Genomic DNA, 20,884 nt, shown 5'->3' with positions numbered 1-20,884 from the left:
ATGTATGAGTGTAGTCTGTGCACTAAGGGGTCCTTTTACTAAGGCATGCTAACCAATTTAGGACTAGATTCACTAAGTAAACCGATTGTGTACAGATCGGTTTGCAACCCCTTTGCAACTCCGACCCGATTCACTAACCTCGTGGCCGATCCGATTCCGATCTGCGCATGCAAATGAGGGTAAGTGACATGCAAAGCAGGAAGGACGTGACTCACTAAACTTTGACATCAACTCTGACTGGGTTGGCCGATCGAAAAAGAAGTGACTGGTGGGGAACAGTTGCTCACGACCTTTCCTGCTCTCTGCCGACTTCTTCTGCCTTTCAGCCCCGACTTTCAGCCCTTCCACCCCGATTCTCCTCTCGCCGCCCTGCTCTCTGCCGCCTTCCCTGCAGTGTGATCCCAAGGGTCCAGAACATGCCACAGAGCAGCTCCGCTTTATACCCATGGGCTCGCACTGCAGGGAAGGAGGCAGAAAGCAGGAGAGTCGGGGCGGCACGGACTTCCATTATCCTCCCTGCTCTGCTTGCGGGCACCCCCACCACCACCACATCGCACTCTCAGGCAGCTCTGGTAAGCATGCGCAGACCATCTACAGGCAAAGTAGATGGTCTGCACATATGTGGGGATCCGTGTCCTCGGATGGGGGCGTGCCTCTGATCACTACCATTTGCATGAAGATGGTTGGTGAATCGGTCGGCCTGCCTCCAATCGCCCATGGATCGGACACAGATCTCCAGGTTAGTGAATCTAGCCCTTAGTGTGCACCAAATGCTAAGGCACCCATAGAATGTAATGGATGCCTTAGCATTTAGCGTGCGATAATCTTTAGCATGTGCTAAATCAATTAGCATGCCTTAGTAATAGAACTGCTAACTTTATAGGAGGATGTTGGGCATGGCCCCAACTGTTAGCACAAGAGTTACAGTTAGCACACAGTAATTTTGGCAAAACTCTACTGCAGTTTAGTAAAAGATTCCCTTAGACTCATACTCATGTTTTCTTTCTTATTCTGACAACTTTGAAAAGCACCTGAAACAACTTTTATCCAGCAAAGAAAAGGCATGATAAACATTATTGTTATGCATTATTTAAAGCAGTGTCTCTCAAACTTTTTTTTAGCTCTGGCACACTAAACAAGGCAAATATTTTTCACGGCACATTATAATTGAAATTATAAATTTGCAAAACCAACAAAAAATTAAATTTGAGAGTTATTTATTTAAAATTCTTTAAGCTATGTATTAGAGGTCTGCATGGAAACGGGGATCATGGGAATCCCGTGGGTCCCGCGGGGATCCCCCCTAGGTCAATGGGACTCCCACGGGGACCCCTCCCAGGCCCACGAGACTCCCAAGGGACCCCTCCAAGGCCAACGGGACTCCTATGGGGATGGAACTAGGGTTCCTTCCTATCCCGACTTGAGGCCTACCTTATTTACAGTCCGGCGCTGCGCTGAGCTCACGTAGGCATGGAGCTCATCACTTTGGTAGTAAGCTCAGCAAAGGCACACATTGGTTCAGCTGCAGCACAACGGGCCAATCACAAACGACCTCAGAGTTCTAAGGTCGTTTGTGATTGCCCCATTGTGCTGCAGCTGAACCAATGTGTGCCTGTGCTGAGCTTACTGCCTACGTGATGAGCTCCAGAGGAGGGAGAGCTGGCAGCTGAGTCACTGCTTCTGGGGAACTGCGGCGCTTCTCTTTTCATTGCCTTTGTGCAGCCGCCCGAGCGAAGAGCGGGATGGTTCTCTGGCTCCCAGCTGCATTCTGCCTTGCCCCCACCTGATCTGGCAAAAGTTACACAAAGTAAGTGTGGGACCTGGGTCTGGAGAAGGGAAAGACCTCATGAGGTGTGGCGGGCCAGGCCAGAAACCTGCATCTCCCCGCTACTGTGGTGAAGGTGGCTGCAGCTCCTGGGCACTGCGGTGGCTGGCTGGGAGAGGGCCTACTCCCCCTGCCAAACCACTTGGCAGGAGCTGGCTGGTGCTGCTGAGGTCAGATGGGTGTGGGAGGGGAAATGCTTGGTGGACGGTGGGACTTAGCATGCATGTGACAGGTGGGGGAAGAAAGAAAGGAGAGTTAATTTGCTCACAGGTTAAGCAGGAGTGGGCTTGGGATTGGGGGGGACAGCTAGGGGGAAGGGAAAGGGAAGTGACAGGCAGGCCAGGGTGAGGAGAAGAAAGAGTGAGAGCTAGCATGAACGGAAAGAGTGAGGTGACAAGTAGAGGAAGGGGGGCACAAGATAGCAGAGTCAAGTAAGCAGGCAGTATGGCTAATATGAGAACTAGCAAAAGGGACAGGTGATGACCATCATGAGGGGTAGGGAGAATGAGGCAATGATGACATGGAGTATGGGATGACAGGTGGCTAGAGAATAAGGTGGCAGACAGGCCAGTCAAGGTGATAGCCTTCCACCTTGGGCAGAGAGAGGTAGGGAGAGTGAAGTGGTAGGCTGGATGGGGTGAAGGGGAAGGTAAAGAATCTGATGACAGGAACAGGCATAAGGGGTACAGAGATGATGGTGATAGGATCAGGGGTAGGGAGAATGTAGTGATGGTGACAAGGAAGCAAGTGGGCCAGTGTGAGGGGTAGGGAGGTTATGTTCTGTATGTATGAAAAGGACTGTTTTCTTTTAGCATTGACTGTGCAGGATCGATCTGTATTAATCTGGCTTCAGTTTAACAATGGGTATATTGATGTTCTAATGCTCACTGCAGTGTTTATAATGCTGCCTTTTCCTAGGTGCACCCTTGCTTTGTGACTCATGGATTATTACTAAAAATATTTTTTTATAGAGAGGAGGGGGTATTAATAAAAGGAGGGGGTGTGTTAAAAAAATGATTGTATTGTTGGTTTAAAAATAAACTAAGGGCTCCTTTTACTAAGCTGTGCTGGCGGTTTTAGCGCACGTTAACCTCCACGCTATGTGTAAAAGCTAATGCCAGCTCAATGGAGGTGTTAGCGTCTAGCACGTGCGGCACTGGAGTGTGCGCTAAGCGCATGCTAAAACCGCTAGAGCAGCTTAGTAAAAGGAGCCCTAAGGCTTAATTGCTAGTTTTTATGGGGACAGGTAACTTTTAGGGGGGATGGGCGGGGACGGGCAGGGATGGAGGAGATTCCTCATGGAGACGGGCGGGGACGGAGGGATTCCTCGCAGGGATGGGTGGGGACAGGTGGGGATGGGTGGGATTTCTGTTCCCGTGCAACTCTCTACTATGTATGCGTAATTATAACAACGGTGAATTACTAATCAATGCAATGGATGTGCTTGTTTTTGAGTGAAAATTAACTCAAAATGTGGTTCAATAGTCGACAAGCAAACAATGCATTTCATCATCCACCATCTGCAGCCGTTTTCTTCTTTTTGATTTAATTTCTGTCAGAAATGAAAAGCCATGTTCACAAAGATAAGATTAGCCAAACGGTAACAAAGCCTTGATTGCTTTGTTGCTCAAGTTAGGATAACTGCTGCATAAAAAAAATAAAAATAAAATTACTTGCCTTCAGTTTTCAAGGACCAATCACGTCAAAGAATGATGCTTGTCTGGGCAGTTGTATCCTTACGCACACAGACACTCAAAACATTGACATACTCTTGCGTACGCGACGTACATGTCATCTATTCTAGTGTATATTTATGAAGGGAATTATTAAAAATAAAGCAAAATTCTGGGATCTCTCACACAGCCGGAATCTCTTCGAGGCACACCACTATGCCGGGGCACACAGTTTGAGAGACACTGATTTAAAGTATTCATCAACAAATTAAGGAGGCCTTTTATTAAGGTGCGCTAACCAATTTAGCGCGTGCTAAAGATTAGCAAGCACGAAATGCTAAGGCACCCACAGAAAATAATGAATGCCTTAGCATTTAGGGCTCCTTTTACAAAGGTGCTTTAAGCGTTTTAGCGTATGCTAAATCAATGCGTGCGCTAAACCGCTAACACGTCCATAGGCTAACATGCACGCATTAGAATTTAGCACGTGTTTAGCGCGTGATAATATTTATTGCGCGCTAAAAAAGCATAGCACACCTTAGTAAAATAGGGAGTTAGTGTGTGCAAATCTTTAGCATGCGCTAAACCAGTTAGCGAGCCTTAATAAAAGGACCCCTAAATTTTAGAACACTATAAGAAAAAGGTAGAATGTCACTCTAGAGTTCAACCTATATCATAGGGAGGGTGACTAATCTGAATATAAAAACAGATATATACCAGTTCACTAACCGAGGGCTCCTTTTACTAAGGTGCGCTAGCGTTTTTAGCGCGCGCTGAAGATTAGCATGTGCAAACCCCACGCTACATGGAAAATACTAACGCAAGCTCTATGGGGGCGTTAGCATCTAGCGTACGCGGCATTGTTGTGCGTGCTAAAACCGCTAGCGCACCTTAGTAAAAGGAGCCCTAAGTGTCATATAATTCATAAAAATGTATGAATTGTGATGTAAAAATATACAGATTCGGTTAAACAGAAACACACCACATCATTCACACTACAGCTCCTCATGACTCTGGGCAAGTTGCTTTGCTCTCTATTGCTCCAGTCGGAGGCAGCAGAATGCTGTTGGGTTTGGGTTGGGGGCCCAGGAGCTCAGCCGTAGCCCCAGCTGAATCCTGTGGCACTGCCCGTCAAAAGCTCCTGACTCCACCCCCTACCTTTTCCCGGAATTGTACTTTAAATCTTCGGGGCAGCCGCCACACACCATCAATGAGCAGGCCTGCCCCCAGCAGTAGAATAAAGGGTTCTGAGGCAGGCCTGCTCATTGACGCTGCGCAGTGACTACCCCGAAGATTTAAAGTACAACACCAGGAAACAGGTGGGAGGGCGGGCACCAACTGGTGACTGCCAATTTTTGGAGAGACCACGGCCCCTGAGTCATCCCCCATTCTGATACCAGTTATAAAATAAGTGCCTGTATATAATACATAAACCGCTTTGATTGTAACTACAGAAAGGCAGTATATCAAATCCAATCCTCTTTCCCATTCTAGGTATAGAGAAGAGATGAGTGTCAAACTTGAAAGAAAAATAAAAGGTTCAAGTATACAAAGAATATGTTTAGGGGAAAGTGCATCTCAGAGTATATTAATCCAGACATCAAAAGACTACTTGAATTTTAAAACAATTCCTAAAAGGGTTGGCCTGATGGCTTGGCGGCAGTGCTGCATAGTGAAGGACTTAGGTTAGACTCCTGCAGCAGGCCTCTGCTCCCTGGGAAGTATAGAGGAAGCATCCATAACTTCAAAGGGGGTGCCAAGCTTCATGCCAAGGCAACACATAGTAACTGGACACTGGGTTTGCAATTTCAGGGTACTGGAAAGGCCCTAATATAGTGGTCTTCAATGTGTGGCCCCTGAAGTCCCCCATTGTGGCCCCTCAAATAATAGGCTGAAATGCTCTTCAAATCCTGGAAATGCATTCATTTCAATCTTGCTCATCTGATATAGTAACTGCAAACAATCTCTTAAGTGTGTTACTCGGGTGTCTCATTTATGGAATTTGCTACTGCTGACAATCCAAAATAAAGTGAGTTTTTAAAAAATATATCCTTGAAGTGTTGTAGAATCATTATTAGCATTGCAGGTCAAGGTGGTTTACAAACTTAGTAGCCCGAGTAAGCTTGAAATCTTTTGGTGTAGCTCAGAGCTTTCTCATAGTCACACTGGGGTCCTTTACATGAAAAAAGTTGGAGATCACTGCCCTAGTATGTGGTCTCTAACTGAAGACTGGCACTGCAATCATTGGGTTAAATGAATTTGGAAGATAATATGAAGTATGGAGGGAAAAATTCAACAATCGTGAAAGCTCATAGTACCTTTGGTTTAGGAGTCCAGTTTGACCAGATGCCCATAGAAACAAAGGAAATTACCAACCCCTCCCAAAAAAATAAAAATAAAATAATACCTTTATTAATTTGTTATTTTATTGTTGAGTTATGAAACATTAACAAAAATATATGTTATGTAACACCCTGCAGGTACAGAAAAGCAAATAACTACAGAAATCATTAAGGCTATCATTAAATAACATGGAGCATAGGACAACCAAAGTATGCATACAGTTGTGTCTATGATATATTAGTAAAAGCATAGAATTTTTCATCCTGGGAATGTTATATGTGTGTAGATAAACAGAGAGAGGGAGAGAGAGAGCAGTGACAGAGAGACTGCAAACCAGATGACATCCAATGCAAAATGTTTTCCCCTAATGTTCTCACTAGCTATGTAGCATAAATAAAGCATTTACTGTTAGCAATGCATTTACAGATCATGTATAAAACCAAATTTATGTTACTTGCCCATATAAAATCATAGTTTGCCTAAATAGTATCAGTTTATAAGAAGAGATGGGAAAATATTCTTTCCATAATGTATAAATGCAAAATATTTACCAGCTTGAGCTATGCCCTCCATTTCATTAATTGCAAACCCAGAACAGAAATGTTAATAATACTGTTTGTTTGATTTGCACTTGTCAACAGTACACCCCTGTGCATTTTTCTTGCCAAATAACTGGACACCTGAGGAATACAGAGTACCATCCCCAACGTACAGTATATTCAGTCACCCATCATCAAAAGGAATTTCTGAAAAAAGCAGAAAATTATTTTAATAAAAAAAAGATTGTCCATGCTATCTCATAAAAAGTATAAAATCATGTCTTTTATCTCCAAAAATCGATTTATAGGGGGGATAGTAAATATTGATTGTGCTGCTATCCCATTGAGTCATATGCAATAAGCATTATTGAAAGTGTCCTCATTCAGTACAACCCAATAAACCCTTTAAGCAGTCAATGAAATCTCCAGTGCAACATAAAATTTCTAGTCTGCTTGTACTTATAGAGAAGAAAGAAATGTGCATAGCTCTCTCTCCTATATACTTTTATAAACATTTTTATTGTTACAACTGTCAAAAAAAACAAAACTGTGGTGTGTTGTGGATATACAGATACCTTAAAATGAAGGCTTATAACAGTCCTTATGAAATTCCAAGCGTTGCATTGTGACGTCATAATCATTTCGTTTCTAACAAAGTTCGATGATGATGATGGTGGTGATTATCATATATATCTTCCAAGTCACCAGAAGAGTGCATTGAACTGGAAAGAAAACAATTACAAAACACGATGTTAAATGGGTCAAAATAATAATAAACATATGCAAAACGGAGGCATGTATGGCCTCTTGGCGTTTTAGTTATGTCCGAATTTCTTTTCAAAAGTATAATTCATAAAGACTGCTATAGCTAAATAGATACTCAAGCGTGAAGTAACACATTTTAGGCAGCAAGAAATATGGACAAAACTGATGGACAGAAATCTTGAATTCATTGTTTACACTTTTATATATATAATTTGCGCCGCTTTCATATACTTGTATCAGTCGCATGTCGTTAAAAATTGGAAAAAACTGTGTCTGTTTAGATTGTGGAATTTCTGGCACTTTTTTTTTTTCCGACTACAAAATATTGTTAAAGCATCGTCTCAAGACAACACTATGGCATCCAGTAAAACAGGTCCGTGCATTAGCTTTAGAGTTCTCTAGCCATTGAAACGGTGTGAAAGTATAGCGTTGATGTGATAGTGTAATAGGTTCGGAGAAAATGTAAATCCAATTTAGCACAATTTCTAGTTATTTTGCGTTGGGGGTGGACAGGTAGGTAAAGCTACTCGGGCTCCGTTTACAGTTTGAACAACGTCAGGATAAAAGTAGGCAACTTTTGAACTCCAATATACATCCTAATAAACGTCTTTTTCCATATAATCGTTTTGGTTCTGTTTACATATTCAAATAAAAAGCAGTGGGGATAAAAGAAGCCCCGTAGCGGTGGCACGCAATCCCCTGAAATCAAAGAAAGCGGGTTACGGATCTGTAAATACGGGACAGACCGTTCAGCGAATTTCGCCTTGTCATCTTTATGTTGGGGCGGGGGGGGGGGGCGGGGGGTTAAAAAAAAAATCCCAGCTGAAGACATTTTCCACATATCCATCGTTGTCAGAACTGCTTGCGCACTAGTCCCGTGAAATTCGACCTATCTTAACAGTTTGTCGTGGATTTAACTCTAGTACACGAGTCTCAAATATTTCGGGAGGGGGGACGAATATGCGACAAGAAACGATGCAGAAGGAATGCAAGATGACCTGGGGTTCTTGCAGACAGCTAAATTACTTCTGCTTGCATTTTATTTATTTATTTATTTTTTTAATTGTAGACGTTATAACTGTGGTCAGTATAAAACTCCTAAAATATGCATTGATATTCCAAGCTTAAAACCTTGATTCAGATTATAACGTTAAAAATAACACCAAAAAAAAAGTTGTATCAAGTTATATTGGAATACCAAAATAGGGTGTCTTAATTCCCAGATTTATTCAGTAATAACTTCTCTGAAAACTGCTAATGTTTTTCCAATCCTAATTGTCAGGTGACCTGTTATTTAATTTAGGAATAGAGCAGTTCACTATATCTTCTGTGGAACAAAAAAAGGCAGCTTAAATCAATAAATAACTTCCTTTAAAAAAAAAAAAAAAAAAAGTAACATCTGAACTCCTGGTGATAACATAGTAAACCTGATAAAAATAATTGAAGTAGACATGACCAACCTTTCCTTATTCCGGGTTTCTTCTTGGTCCTTAATACCTTAGAACTGAAGTCTGGGACATGCTTAAAATTAACTATCACATTTGGTCAATGGATAGATGCAAAAAGCAATGTTGTTATGTAATATATCCATGGGGATATGGAAGGGTTGTTTGATCTGCATTGTTGTCTGTATGATTTTATTGTAAATATGAAAAGTGTTTTAACTGTCCCACATCATAGAATAGGCAGTGAGCATTGAAATAGGCCATCCTGAAGTACACAAAGAATGAGCTACAGAATATGGCAATATTAAAAATTTTACTCAAACAAAAAATAATATATTAACTGACAATTTTGGACATAAAAACAAAAATTCAAAGTGCTCAGTAATTTCCAGGGAGTTATATGTAATATAAGCACTCTGGAACCAGTCAAAAAGCTGCTGCATGCAAGTTTAGTTTCACCGTAGACAACAAAATAATCAAGATATAAACTTTTTTTTTTTTATCAACATCAACAGTACATACAACACTTACAAACAAGGAATGTCGGACGGTGTTACAAACACTGTGCCCTCTTTGCAGGATTCTGTTTCCCTAATGCATGTATTCATTTGTTTTACAGTTGAGAAATAGTTTTTGCTTCAGATAACTACCAATCTTTATAAAATCTAGCAGACTACATAGTGTCTGAATACTATTTATATAATATAGACATTACTGAAATAGCAAGTGCCTATAACATTTTAGCCTAAAATCGACATGCTTTCCCTCTGTTATTTATTTATTTATTTATTTGCAAACACGTTCATCTTTTCTTTTAGAACCGCTTTGATATTTATTCATAAATAGGCACAAAATAATTTAAAAAAGCCGAACTGGATCTGTTAAATTTACAAGCCTTTCCCTTCTTTAGCTCATGCCAACCACTCAACATTTAATTTTATTATATTACAGCTTTCTTTTACAATTTTAAAAAAAACCTTTAATCTTTAGGAAGGGCAATATTTGTGGATTATCTTAATATTTTCTGCTATAATCAGTCTTAGTCGAGTCCAGCATAATCAGACACTTTTTCTTCTTAATCTGCTGTCCTCCTACGGATTGATAAATTCTTTCAGATAATAGTAAAAAGTTTCGTCCCACTGTGTCTCTATAGTCCTTTCTGTGAATCCAAAATGCCCAACCACGCTCTGCCAATGGTGTGAAAACAGCAATAGTCTTCTGTGTGGATTCGGCACCCAAGGTGCTTTTGTGCACAGATAAAAATCCTTCAGTCAACTGAAGTTGTTTCATAGTTCATTTAATTGTGGACTAGTCTTTTAAAAAGGCAATGTGTCCAGAAAGAGTTTATCAATTATTGCTGGGGGTGGAACCAAATCTTCCAGTTTCAGGTAGAAAATGCGTTGCAGCCCCTGTGTACAAAGGGTGCGGAGTTCAGGAAGCTTCCCCAAAAGTTTGGACAGATAGTTAGGGCGATTCAACCCCCCATTATTGAAAGTCACGTGGTCTTTGAGACAGTTAATAATCTTGTTTTGGAGTTCTTCCACTCTTTTGGGTTCCTTCAATCCATGCCTCTCTGTAAAAGAGAACAGTACATAGCATTACACTTGGCAGGTATGTAGAGGTTCCTACGTCATATAAATTAAATTCCTCTATTTTTTTCCAAAAACTAAGTACATGAGAACTGACCTGTTACCACGGCTAAGGCTGCGATGCAGGAGAAGGCAGAAATGTCTATATTCATACTTTGCAAGCTAGAGGAAAATTCAGCAATAGAATCGATCCATTCACCAAAACCACGAACGCATTGCAACCTGTGCAAGACCACTCCATTGCAAAAAATGAGTTTGCCCTCCACTGGGTTGGACCTGCAATTAATAAAAAAAAAAAAAAGAAGAAAAGGCTAAACAACTAATTACTGTGAGAGTAATAAATGAGGATTTAAGAGGCACCTAATTACCGTGGAGCTAATAAAATGCAAATCAGTGGACCTTGAAGGGGTTTGATTTCATAATAATCAAGAACTTCCACTAATTTGATCATTACCTGTAAGCTAGCCGCAGTACAAAAAGTTCCAAGAAAGCCGATTCGAAAAGAAGGTCTTGGTCCTGTTTGGGTAAATCTGGGAAGCCTGGAATTTTCTCTGCCCATCCTCTGATAATCTCCATGGAGCCGGTCAACAGATCGTAGAACTGCTGGATATGCTGAGTGTCGTCTCCATTCATTTGGTACTCGGGGTTAGCCTGGAACTGAAATTTCATTTTAAAAAGCACTTAATGAGGTTCTCTAAAATATATAACCCGTGAAATTGCTAACCCCATTTCTAGTAGGGGAGCTTGGTTTTTATAACAATTAAACCTATCTCTGACCAGTAAGAAAATTAGATGTTCCAGGGCAATTAATTCAATTAGAGATGGTGCCATGAGGTCGCTGCTTTAAATATGTAAATTGTCATTTCTCTACAGACTAAATACAATGCCATCAAAACTCTTGAATGGTTCTTTTTATCTGCACAAAACAATTGGTAAGTTAGTATTTGCACTCATTGAAGTAGTTGTTGATTTGAAAAGAACTATTTTTGCTCAGGAAAATGTCAGCTAAATGACTATTAACTCTCCTCCAATTCAAATTTATTTAAACAACCCCAGTTCTATATATCATGTTATCATATGTTCTTTTAAAGTTCAAATGTGGTAGCATAGTTATTATAGCAAGTGGGTAGTCTGGAAATTGCAGAGAATTAAAGTATGCAGGATTCCTTCCATCCTTATTAGAGGAACATTTCAGCTAGTAGGAATTTCCTTGCAAGATCTTGCCTCCCCCGTCTAAGTTACTCTTGCAATTAGAACATTAAGGAAAAGTCATCCAACAGATTTAGAATATCTGTTCAAATTGTCCCTACTGTTACTTTTGGGAATGGAGGGTCAGTTGTATTAAATATATTCCCAGCACACGCATTTGTGATAGGGGGTTTCTTCCATTTTGCATCTATAGGAGCAAGATAAACTGTGCATTTGCTCCAGACAGTGGCGACCTCTTAGTAGATCAAGCCCTTTTATATGGGAGAGATTATAGGGGAGAGGCTCGTTCTTTTTTCCTCAGGCACTACCACTTACCCTGGAATAGTCCAGGCTGCTCATTGCTGGGTTGGAGTCAACGTGGGCTCTCACCAGGGCACTGATCAGACTCACCGGGGGCGAGGGGGGAGACGGCTCTTGGGGACTCTTCGGTTTGGAAGGCAAACGACCCCTTCGACCTTTTAAACTGTCTGTACGAACCACTGGGCAAAAATAATAATAATAATAAAAAAATAAAAAAAAATCATGAAGCTCAAAGTTTCTATTCCCCACTTCCTTATTTCTATGTACGTTCAGTTTGTAACTCTCATAATAAGACATCATTTAAGGCATTAAACTGCATGGATGTGATGGATTTCTATAAAACATTTATTGGGATGGCTATAAAGAATGGAAATACCGGAGAGGAGAAAGGTAAAAAAAAAAATGCAGGGTGCATTCCATATTTCAAAATGTTTTCCCAATATCATTAATTACATCAGAGATTATTAGTACAGGCGGTGAGATTTTCTACAGTGTAAAAACCCCCCAAAAAACAGGGTGGTGGAAGAGGGCAAAGAATCTGCGTGCCAGACAGAAAAGCAATCAAAGGGAATGGTTTGCATTAAAACCTGTACCTTCTTTGACCATGCCAACAACAAGGCACTTTTGAAAGCGACAGTACTGGCATCTGTTTCGGCGGCGTTTGTCGACAGGACAGTTTTTATTTGCTAAACAAACGTACTTAGCATTTTTCTGTACTGTGCGCTGCAAGGAAGAAAATGGAAGAAATTAGACATCGTTTTAAGTTTTTATTAACTGAAACTGACTACAGTAAAATGCCAGAACTTTTTTTTTCAGAGCTTTAACCAGAAGACAAAAAAAAAAAATGATAGCGTATAAGCTAACCTCCCTGCTTCTTACTGAGTTCTGTGTGCCAAAAGAAGACGTAGGCGTTCTGTAAATACAAATCCGTGGGCATTCATATTATTTACATCCCTTGGAGACCTTCTCTATTTAAAATAAGATTATTCAATCAGGATGGTAAAAGAAAGGGATCACTTAATTTTACCATAGGGAATTCTGTTCCACTTGGTTAGCTTAGACACGGTTCTCTGTCCTAACCAATTTAAATCTGAAGGGGGAAAGCTGCTTATAGCCCTGTTCAACTGAACACAAGTTCCTACTTGGGAAAAAAAAATCATTGGAGGATTTAGTGTAAGTTCTAGGTTCTAAAGACCAAAATTTCATTGCTCAGCTGGACAGTTATTTATCTTGTTAGAACATATAAAGAATCGTTTACTGGGAGGGGGAAAAAAGCACTTTGTGTAGAAATGTCAGGTTTTTCTTTAGTTATCTGAGCACTATAATACAACTGTGTGTCTTTCTCTTACAGACACAAACTTTCAACCTCCTCCCCTCTCTGCACCTTCTCTTATTCACTTGAATGGGTAATTTTGCTTATTACCTCTGTGTTACACATTAAATTGAATACTAAATTTATGTGCTTTCGAAACTGACCTTGAAAAATCCTTTGCAACCCTCACAAGTTCGAACTCCATAATGTTGACAAGCAGCATTGTCCCCACAGACAGCACATAGCCCCTCGTTGGACGGAGAACCTCGGGAAGGAGGTGACGGGACCTGGTTGTCCAGCAGCTGGGAAGCATGGCCAAGTTGGAGCCCAGGAAAGCCCATGGGTGCCTGCTTCCTGATAGGATTGGGAACTGCAAATGTTTGACCATCTCCAATATGATGGGCCCCTGGTGCCTCAGGGTTCATGGGCACATGGAGAGAGCCGTCAAACCTCATCTGACAACTGGACACTGGCGTTCCTGGAGGCGATTGTTTAAAAGAGAACAAGGAAAGCCTGGACACAGGGGCTTTTCGCTGGTCTATCATGTGAGTGGTAGCTACATAGTTCTGATGAAAGCTGTGAAGAGCCCCAGGATCGTCCCACATTGGACTGTGTTGAACCTGGAAGCTTGGGGTTGTAGGAGTTGGGGGTGACGACGGCTTGTAATACACTGAGCCTGAATGCGACATCATCTCATCAGGCTGAGGTGGAAGGTGGTTGTGTTGCTGGTAGCTGTGCATCGGCATGTCTTCCACTTTAATAGAGGACTGCTGGCCGGAGACGGGCATTTGGTACAAGCAAGGTGGCTTGACGTCGTAGCTTGTGCTGTAGTTGTCCATAAAGGTACTGAAGCTGGGGAGAGAAGTGGTGGCAGTGATTTCAGTGTTGGTGAGGTCCATGCTAAACTTGACAAACTCTGGAGTTAAGAAATCGGAGCTGTATTCTCCTGAAGAGTGGTAACTGTAGCTCTGGGAAGCTGGGCTGGCTCCTTGAGGCGATGACCCATACTGAGCCTGAACACAGGGCATGGCTGCAAATGAAACAATTTAATACATACCCATACTATTCAACTCCCCTTTTTACACCTGCTTCCCGCAGTATTTCAATGCAGGTAATCTTTAATGCAACAACCATACATCTAAGCACCAAAAGACAAACGATGTAATAGCTTCCTATTCACTCTGTCCAAGCTATGTTGCATTTTTAATAGACTTTTTAAATGTGCCCCGTCTATAGCCACACATGTGACTAGGATCTATATGATCTAAAATAGATCAGGTTACATAGTTTCCATTAAAAAATATGATCTATACAAGTGTGCCTTATTTTGCAAATATTTTACAAGGCTTCCAACATAATATGCTTAATTCATATTGTGTTTTAAGTGTTTAAGAAGTACATTTCAACAAACCTTCAGCCGAGTCACGGGAGTTCTCGAGAAAATTAAAAGTGGACAGTGTCGTAATTCTATCAAAGTTTCCAAGACTGAAAAGAATCAATAGCTGCCCAGGATCTCCGGAAACGTCACTGAAACAGAAATATGAGCTTTATGTCCAAGTACCTCTGTGTCCTAGGTTTGCAAGACAACACAAAACTTGTAACAGCTATTTCAGGGAATGATTTATATAAAAAATAAAAAAAGCAAGGCCTCTTGGTAATGCGGCACTGGGAGGATAGAATAATATTTTCTGCACTCCAGCTTTTTTTGGCACAGAGTTCTTCGAGTAGTATAAAAGCTAAACTATTTAGTTAGTTCTATTACAATACACCGAAACCTTTGGAGAGTCTATGACTAATATGTTTATATGTGCAGTTTAGCGCTAAGTAGCACAGAGTGGTAAAAAGATTTGTGTGTGTGTGTGTGTGTTTATGCAACGTGATAAAAAGCAACTTCTTCAATAAATATTCACTGTCAACTCTGTGGTACTTATGTAGCATTATTGTACTGTACTTGGACAAGCAAAAGTTGAAAAGGCTATTTTTTGGTCAAAAAAGTTTTAAGAAAAGTAACTGGAAGGCCTATATAACTTTGAATTCTTGTTGGGTCGTTTCCTGTGAAAAGTTAAAGGGGCGTTTGCATTTATAATGGAGTATAAGGCCCGATCTTTCCAGTGTGCACTACCAGAAGGGGGAGGGGCACACCTTCAAACATGCAGCACTAAATAGTTTGACTACGAGAGTAAACAATTCCGCTGTTCACACTTACTTATCCACAGCTATTAGATAAATAAATGGCATTTTGCAACACGTGGGCATCGTAGAGAAATCCAGAGTAAAAACATCCCTTCCTCTGTGTTTACCTGCCTATTAAATGGTCTCGTGTCAGATCTTTCAACAGTATTCAATATACAGTAAATAGGGAACTGGAAAATCACCGCCCGCTCCCCTCCCCCCCCCAAAAAAAACCTCTGCAAGATAGCTGCAGTGGGTGAAATCAGCAGGTAAGTCTAGCTCCACCGGACGACCAGTAAATAATTTGAAAAAATTATTAAGCATAAAACCCAAGAAAGTAAACGATCAGGAGGAGCAAGGCAAGATTGGATGATTTACCATGGCAACACGAGCGATTCCCATCGCCACGGAGTTAGAGAACTGTACCCACAGCTAACATATGGCTGATAAACTGAATAACTTTTCCCAATGCATTTAACCCTGACTTGTCCGGCCCAGGTTATAGAAGCTCTGCGAGTATTAAGGAAATTACATCATAACTGTTTGTTCCTATGAAAGGGACCATTGATGTTTTAAACCCATTCAAAGCAAATGGCATCCCCCAAAGCCGTGTCTAACAATATCACTTTAAATAACAGGACAAAGCTCGACATCTAAGCTGAATTACGACTGGGTAAACCGAAGAAGCTGAACTGGAATAATTCAGTTCATCGACACACTGTATTTATAGTCAAAACTGAAGCGCCGGCATGCAGCTGAAAAACTGAGGGGGAAAAAGAAGCTTAGAAGAGAATAATAATAAAATACTTACTTGGCTACTAGAAGGGTCTTTTCTATTCATTTAGCTGTTTTGCACTTTCCTAGATGCAGAGAAGGAGGGAAGCAATCAGGCGGGGAACAAGTTGCTCGTGCTTTTACGAGAAAGTGCAGCACTAGTGAGCTGAAACCGGACAGTCTGGCCCTTCCCTCCAATGTGCCTTTGTTTATCTGGGCTCCCTATTCCACAGCTAGCAGCTAACTAAAATCTCCAAGCGTCAATACACGTCAGTGCCGACGAGCCAATCAGAACGTGAAGGCTTTGCTCGCGCTGTACAGCTGGCCTGTGCTTGCTTTGGTAAATTTCCGACGTGACCTCACGAACAGAACAGATTTTAAGGTGGGAGCAACTCTACTTCACCTTATTACATCGCTCTCAAAATATGTGCAAACCCTCTCCCCACCCCCACCCACCCCCCCAAAAAAAATAGCCCAGACTGTAAACAGGATGAAGGAATGCACATTTCTACCACTTTAGACCGGAGTCTGCCTCTCCACGTCTGTGCAACTTATGAAGTATAAGGAATTGCAGAAAAATATATTGTAGTGCGGGGATTCAGAACATGTTTTTAACGTGTGATGGTTTGCAGCATTTTTAAAACTTGGTTGCATCAATGCATTGCATTTGAAATAATGTTTCCAACTATTGTTTAATGCTGTTTGTGGAACTCGTGGATCCAGTCTGAAAGGGAGGGTCGTGTAGTTTGGATTAACTTCCTAGTCACCTCCCTTGTCATCTCTTCTCTTTTTTTTTTTTTTTGCTGAGAATTAGACCTGGAAATCCCTGAGAAAATAGAGAGAAAAAAATATGAGCATAAGGATGGTAAAAAAAATGTGTCTATTGGCTATTTTCTTGCTGGACACATTAACACCAAATACCATCTTTTCAGCCTCCGTTGTCCTTTCGCTCCTAAATATCACCTATTATGTACTGCATTGGTAATGACTAAGGGCCCATCATACCCCCTTTTTAGGGTGCCTATAAGACACTTAAGGACTCAAAACTTGGCAGGGTTGGCAGGGTGCCAACTGGCTTCAGATTATCAGGACAAATTGATCCAGCCATTGTTTCATCCCATTGCCCGCACAAATTTCTTAGTCTTGCATGTCTTAAGGAAAATCAGGACTCACATGAAGTCAAAGTCAGTACTGTGAAAGCAGGACTGATTTCTCCTGGATACAGGCCTTCTTGGCTCTGAAACCAACTATCAGTATGGCTGAAATCAGACCATGTTCGTTTCGATCCCTGGCCTCTCACATTCATTACAGCAGCAAATATGTTTGGATAGATAAACGTGGTAAAATGGGAGTTCATTTGATCATTTTTAAAAATGCATCGTTGCCAAGAAAAGCCTTGTGCTTTCAAGCGCTACTAGGTACAGCACCAATGAGGGCAACAGAGCATACAGGTAAGACAGGCGGGGAGAGGACTTATGAGAAATTAACTTCTTGATCCTTCCCAAGGCTAAAGTGTTGTACCCTATATTCACATCATGTGGAACTTCCCCAGCAAAGAGACTCAGGCCTTGTGGCCTGTTCAGCCATCACATAATCGCCACAGATTCTTATTCAGAAGGCTGACTGGCTTCTGTGGGTGAGTGAATCACTAGCAGGTAAGCAGATACTTTCCTAAAGAAGAGTTGCCAATGCCTCTAAAGATACTTTGCACAACAGAGATTTAAAGGCCTCTTCAGTCCGCCTCACCCATCTCAAGGTATTAACTTACAAACCCATTGCTGTACAGTATACAATGGACGGTGACACCTGCATTGTATTCTTTGACATTAATGGTTTTATATGTGTATATTAAAATGTTAGTAAACCGTTTGGTGCATTTTTGCAGACGTTAAATTTGGATGCATAAATTTACCTGTGAATGGGGGCAGTGCCGGAATCCTTCAGAAATCTGTTCTTTGTAAGCATGCCAGTTTAGTGATGCAATGAGCCCTGTAACACTGGTGATATTCTTACGACCTAAAGAAATCTAACAGCTTAGATGCCCTTTGTTCGGTGTTCCTACTTCGGTAATACAACTGTACACTTTTTTATTTCTTTCTCTTTCTTTTTTTTTTTTTTTTACATATTATTGAAAAAAAATTTCAGATCTAACTCTGGCTAGGGAACTGTGCGACTAAATTTACAAGCGCCAGCCTTCCAAGATAGAAGGTTAAACCTGTTAAGATCGGCAGGCCTCAGGATATTTTTAAGTGGGATTTTCTCGTTTTTAGTTCTGAAGTCCATTGGGAATGGAGATCTTGGATATTAACCTCCTGGGACCTTACTCTATATACCTGGAAACTAGTTTACGTTGTGATTAATAAAGGTCAGAAATAAAAGGAAACTTGCTTAAAAGACCTTTCTGCTTGAGACTGTTAAACAGATTTGGACGTAAAGAAGGCAGAGAGCAGTAACCTAGTCGGCTAAGGTTTAGGGAAGCCATAAATCATAGTTGTGGCATCAGTTCAATGAATTATGATTTCCTAGCATCAGAACTACGATTTATGACTTTGCATGAGCTAGGCCCCATCTATAAGGTTTATTCATGTAGTGTGTGTGTACGCATGACATTTGATCTGCCAAAATAAGCTTTGCCAGCTGCACAATTTTTAATTTATATGCAGGCAACTACTTTCCATTTTTACATTAACAGTCAAAAACGCTCTGTTCTGTGACCTATAGAAACCTTCTCCAGCTCTTCGTAGTCTTGAAAACAAATAGAGACGTGGTGTAGTCAGCCTGCACTCCTTTCAGAAAAATGTAAGATGTATTTCCGTAAAACTCTAATCATGCGAACTGGAGATGATTTTTATCCCCCACTTAAAGCCTCCACTGTCTCTGGATTAATTAGCTTCAGGCACCAGGTGTCCCTTTCAAGTTAACAGGTACAAACTTCCCTTTAATTTCCACATCACTTACCATGTTCACTTAAACAGAAGGAGAAAATAGTTTAAGAAAAAGAAAAAGTCATGGCTGTAATGGTAGCATTTTGTTTTACTTTTATTAATACAGTAGTAGTGTTTCATGCAAACTTTGAAACAGCATTACAGAGAACTCACACTATAAGGCCAAGGTAAAATGTATGATTGAGGAAAGAAAGTAGTAGCTAATGTATGTTTACACATTTTTACCATCCTTTTGCTCTTATTTGATCTCTCTATTTTCTCGGGAATCATATTACATTACTGAGAATAATATTTATTTATTAATTAAAAAGACAAGTGTATATAGCATGTGTCAGTTCTAGTTGAATTTCGAATAGATGTTAGAAACCTGATAAGGAGCCTTTGCTGCCGTTCATGGGGCACGAAATCGTACCACAAGTCAGAGCAGGTAAAGGCAAGCCAATGAAACGAGGGTGAATTCCCGTTCCTAGAGAATAATGCACGGGGTCAGGTCTAGGTTGCTGGCTGTGTCGCCGAGAAACGAGTTCACTGGGCCACCCGCCAAATCATCGTTACAGCTGCTCCACGTGGGAGACTTTAGGGAAAAGCCCAGAGAGTACACAGGGTCACGGGCCGTAAGAAATATGCGCCACGCTCGCGGCCCTTTTAGCACACGAGGCCGGCCAGTCTAAACCCCGCATCCATTTTTAGCAGCGCTCAAAAAAAAAAGAAAAGAAAAGAAGTGGGCGTTTAAGAAAGCGAACGGGGCGAATCCACCTGACCACCTTAACTTTTTTCCCAGCCGCGCGCCTTGCGAGAGCAAACCAGAAGGGAGCTCATTTGCATGAGAGCCGCGTCAGCCGCGGTGGGTGAACCCATTCAGTCCCAACGAAAGGGAAAAAGTGATAGGGGACGGAAGAATGGCGCGTGACGCAGGGAGCGCCGCCATTGACGCAACCGGGCGTCTCGGCCAAAAATAGCAGACGCGCCGAGCTGCGGCCAGCTCGGGCTCGGCTGCCGAGCTCTGCCAAGCCGCCCTGGGAGTCGGAGCCGGCGAGGGAGGGGCAGGGCTTGCACCGGCTATTTTTGGGACGTCGGAAACTCGAGAACTTCCACCTTTTAAGCCTCAGAGCGGGTTATTTTTGTGCGGCTGGGGGTTGCCCGCGGGAGATTCGGCCTCGCTTCGGGGTGGCCTCGTTGGCTGCCCCTGCGGATGCCTCCGGGCGTCAGCCTCTCCCACTACGTTCGTGAGAGCCGTGCGAAGATCGTGAGAAAGTTCAGTCGTTCTACTACTTAAGTGCAGAGAAGCTAGTTTATTTAGTGTAGCCATTGGGAATGTGGCATAAAATAGATGTGCAGCGACTGGATCAGCTAGAACATTTTCTTTAGAGAGTGTATGTATATATACAGAAAAAAGTATGCTGAAGATGGCCAACTTTGGTGTAATGCAATCAAGTCAGGCAGTAGTTGATAGCCAGCTTAGATACCGATTTATTTAAACTTTTGCTCAATGAGCGGAAACCCAGAAACCCTATAGTGAACCTAGCCCCATAGGGTTTTATTACAATAGACACCATTCCTCAAAAGAAATTATTTGTAAACCCAGACTAACTTTCATACCTATTTTTTAATTAATGCAAATGTCTTAGAGCAGTGGTGTCCATTTTCATGTAAAGGGCCACTGGGTACAAAAAGCACTGAGGGCCACCAAAAGATTTCAAGCTTATACATGTTACTAATTGTGTAAACCACTGTGACCTGCTTGTTCAGTCTGAGTATTAAACATTAAAAAATAATACTAATATTGATTCTACAATATTTCAAGGGTATATTCAAGGGACTAAGAAGAATCAGGTACATTTCCTTGTTAGGAAGGTTTTCCATAAGTTACGCCTGTTAAGTATTAAAACATCTTTAGACCAGATTAGCTTTTGCACAATAATTCAAGCTATATTGTTGCCTCTAATTGACTACTGTAATTCACTATATGAGTGCATCAGAAAGAAACTTCAGT

General features: G+C 41.4%; 1 protein-coding gene across 4 annotated transcripts; it reads right to left on the bottom strand.

The window, feature by feature from the left end:
* Positions 1-8,886: 8,886 nt before the first annotated feature.
* On the bottom strand, positions 8,887-16,358 carry NR4A2 (nuclear receptor subfamily 4 group A member 2). 4 transcript variants are annotated; one of them, XM_033945990.1, is made up of 8 exons: positions 15,984-16,358; positions 14,412-14,527; positions 13,165-14,030; positions 12,282-12,411; positions 11,704-11,867; positions 10,634-10,836; positions 10,277-10,455; positions 8,887-10,163 (listed from the first exon to the last, which is right to left on the bottom strand). In XM_033945990.1, exons 3-8 carry the CDS (start codon positions 14,026-14,028, stop codon positions 9,907-9,909), a joined length of 1,797 nt encoding a protein of 598 aa, XP_033801881.1. In that variant the 5' UTR covers positions 14,029-14,030; positions 14,412-14,527; positions 15,984-16,358; the 3' UTR covers positions 8,887-9,906. The 4 variants fall into 4 exon arrangements, with proteins under 4 accessions (XP_033801881.1, XP_033801883.1, XP_033801884.1 ...); XM_033945992.1 differs by having other exon boundaries at positions 11,779-11,867; XM_033945993.1 differs by having other exon boundaries at positions 13,165-13,852.
* Positions 16,359-20,884: the final 4,526 nt, after the last annotated feature.

The sequence above is a fragment of the Geotrypetes seraphini genome, chromosome 5, assembly GCF_902459505.1.
Source record: "Geotrypetes seraphini chromosome 5, aGeoSer1.1, whole genome shotgun sequence".
NCBI classification, from domain to species: domain Eukaryota; kingdom Metazoa; phylum Chordata; class Amphibia; order Gymnophiona; family Dermophiidae; genus Geotrypetes; species Geotrypetes seraphini.
Note: the sequence above shows the minus strand (reverse complement) of the source record. Positions and strands in the feature narration are given on the sequence as shown.

Bases quoted from the DNA above. Each gene is read 5' to 3' on its own strand.
- NR4A2 (XM_033945991.1), bottom strand. From the start codon at position 14,028: ATGCCCTGTGTTCAGGCTCAGTATGGGTCATCGCCTCAAGGAGCCAGC. The intron at 10,456-10,633 runs GTAATGATCAAA...TATTAATTGCAG, and splicing joins GTACTGCGGCTAGCTTACAG to GTCCAACCCAGTGGAGGGCA. The intron at 10,164-10,276 runs GTCAGTTCTCAT...TCTCTTTTACAG, and splicing joins AGCCTTAGCCGTGGTAACAG to AGAGGCATGGATTGAAGGAA.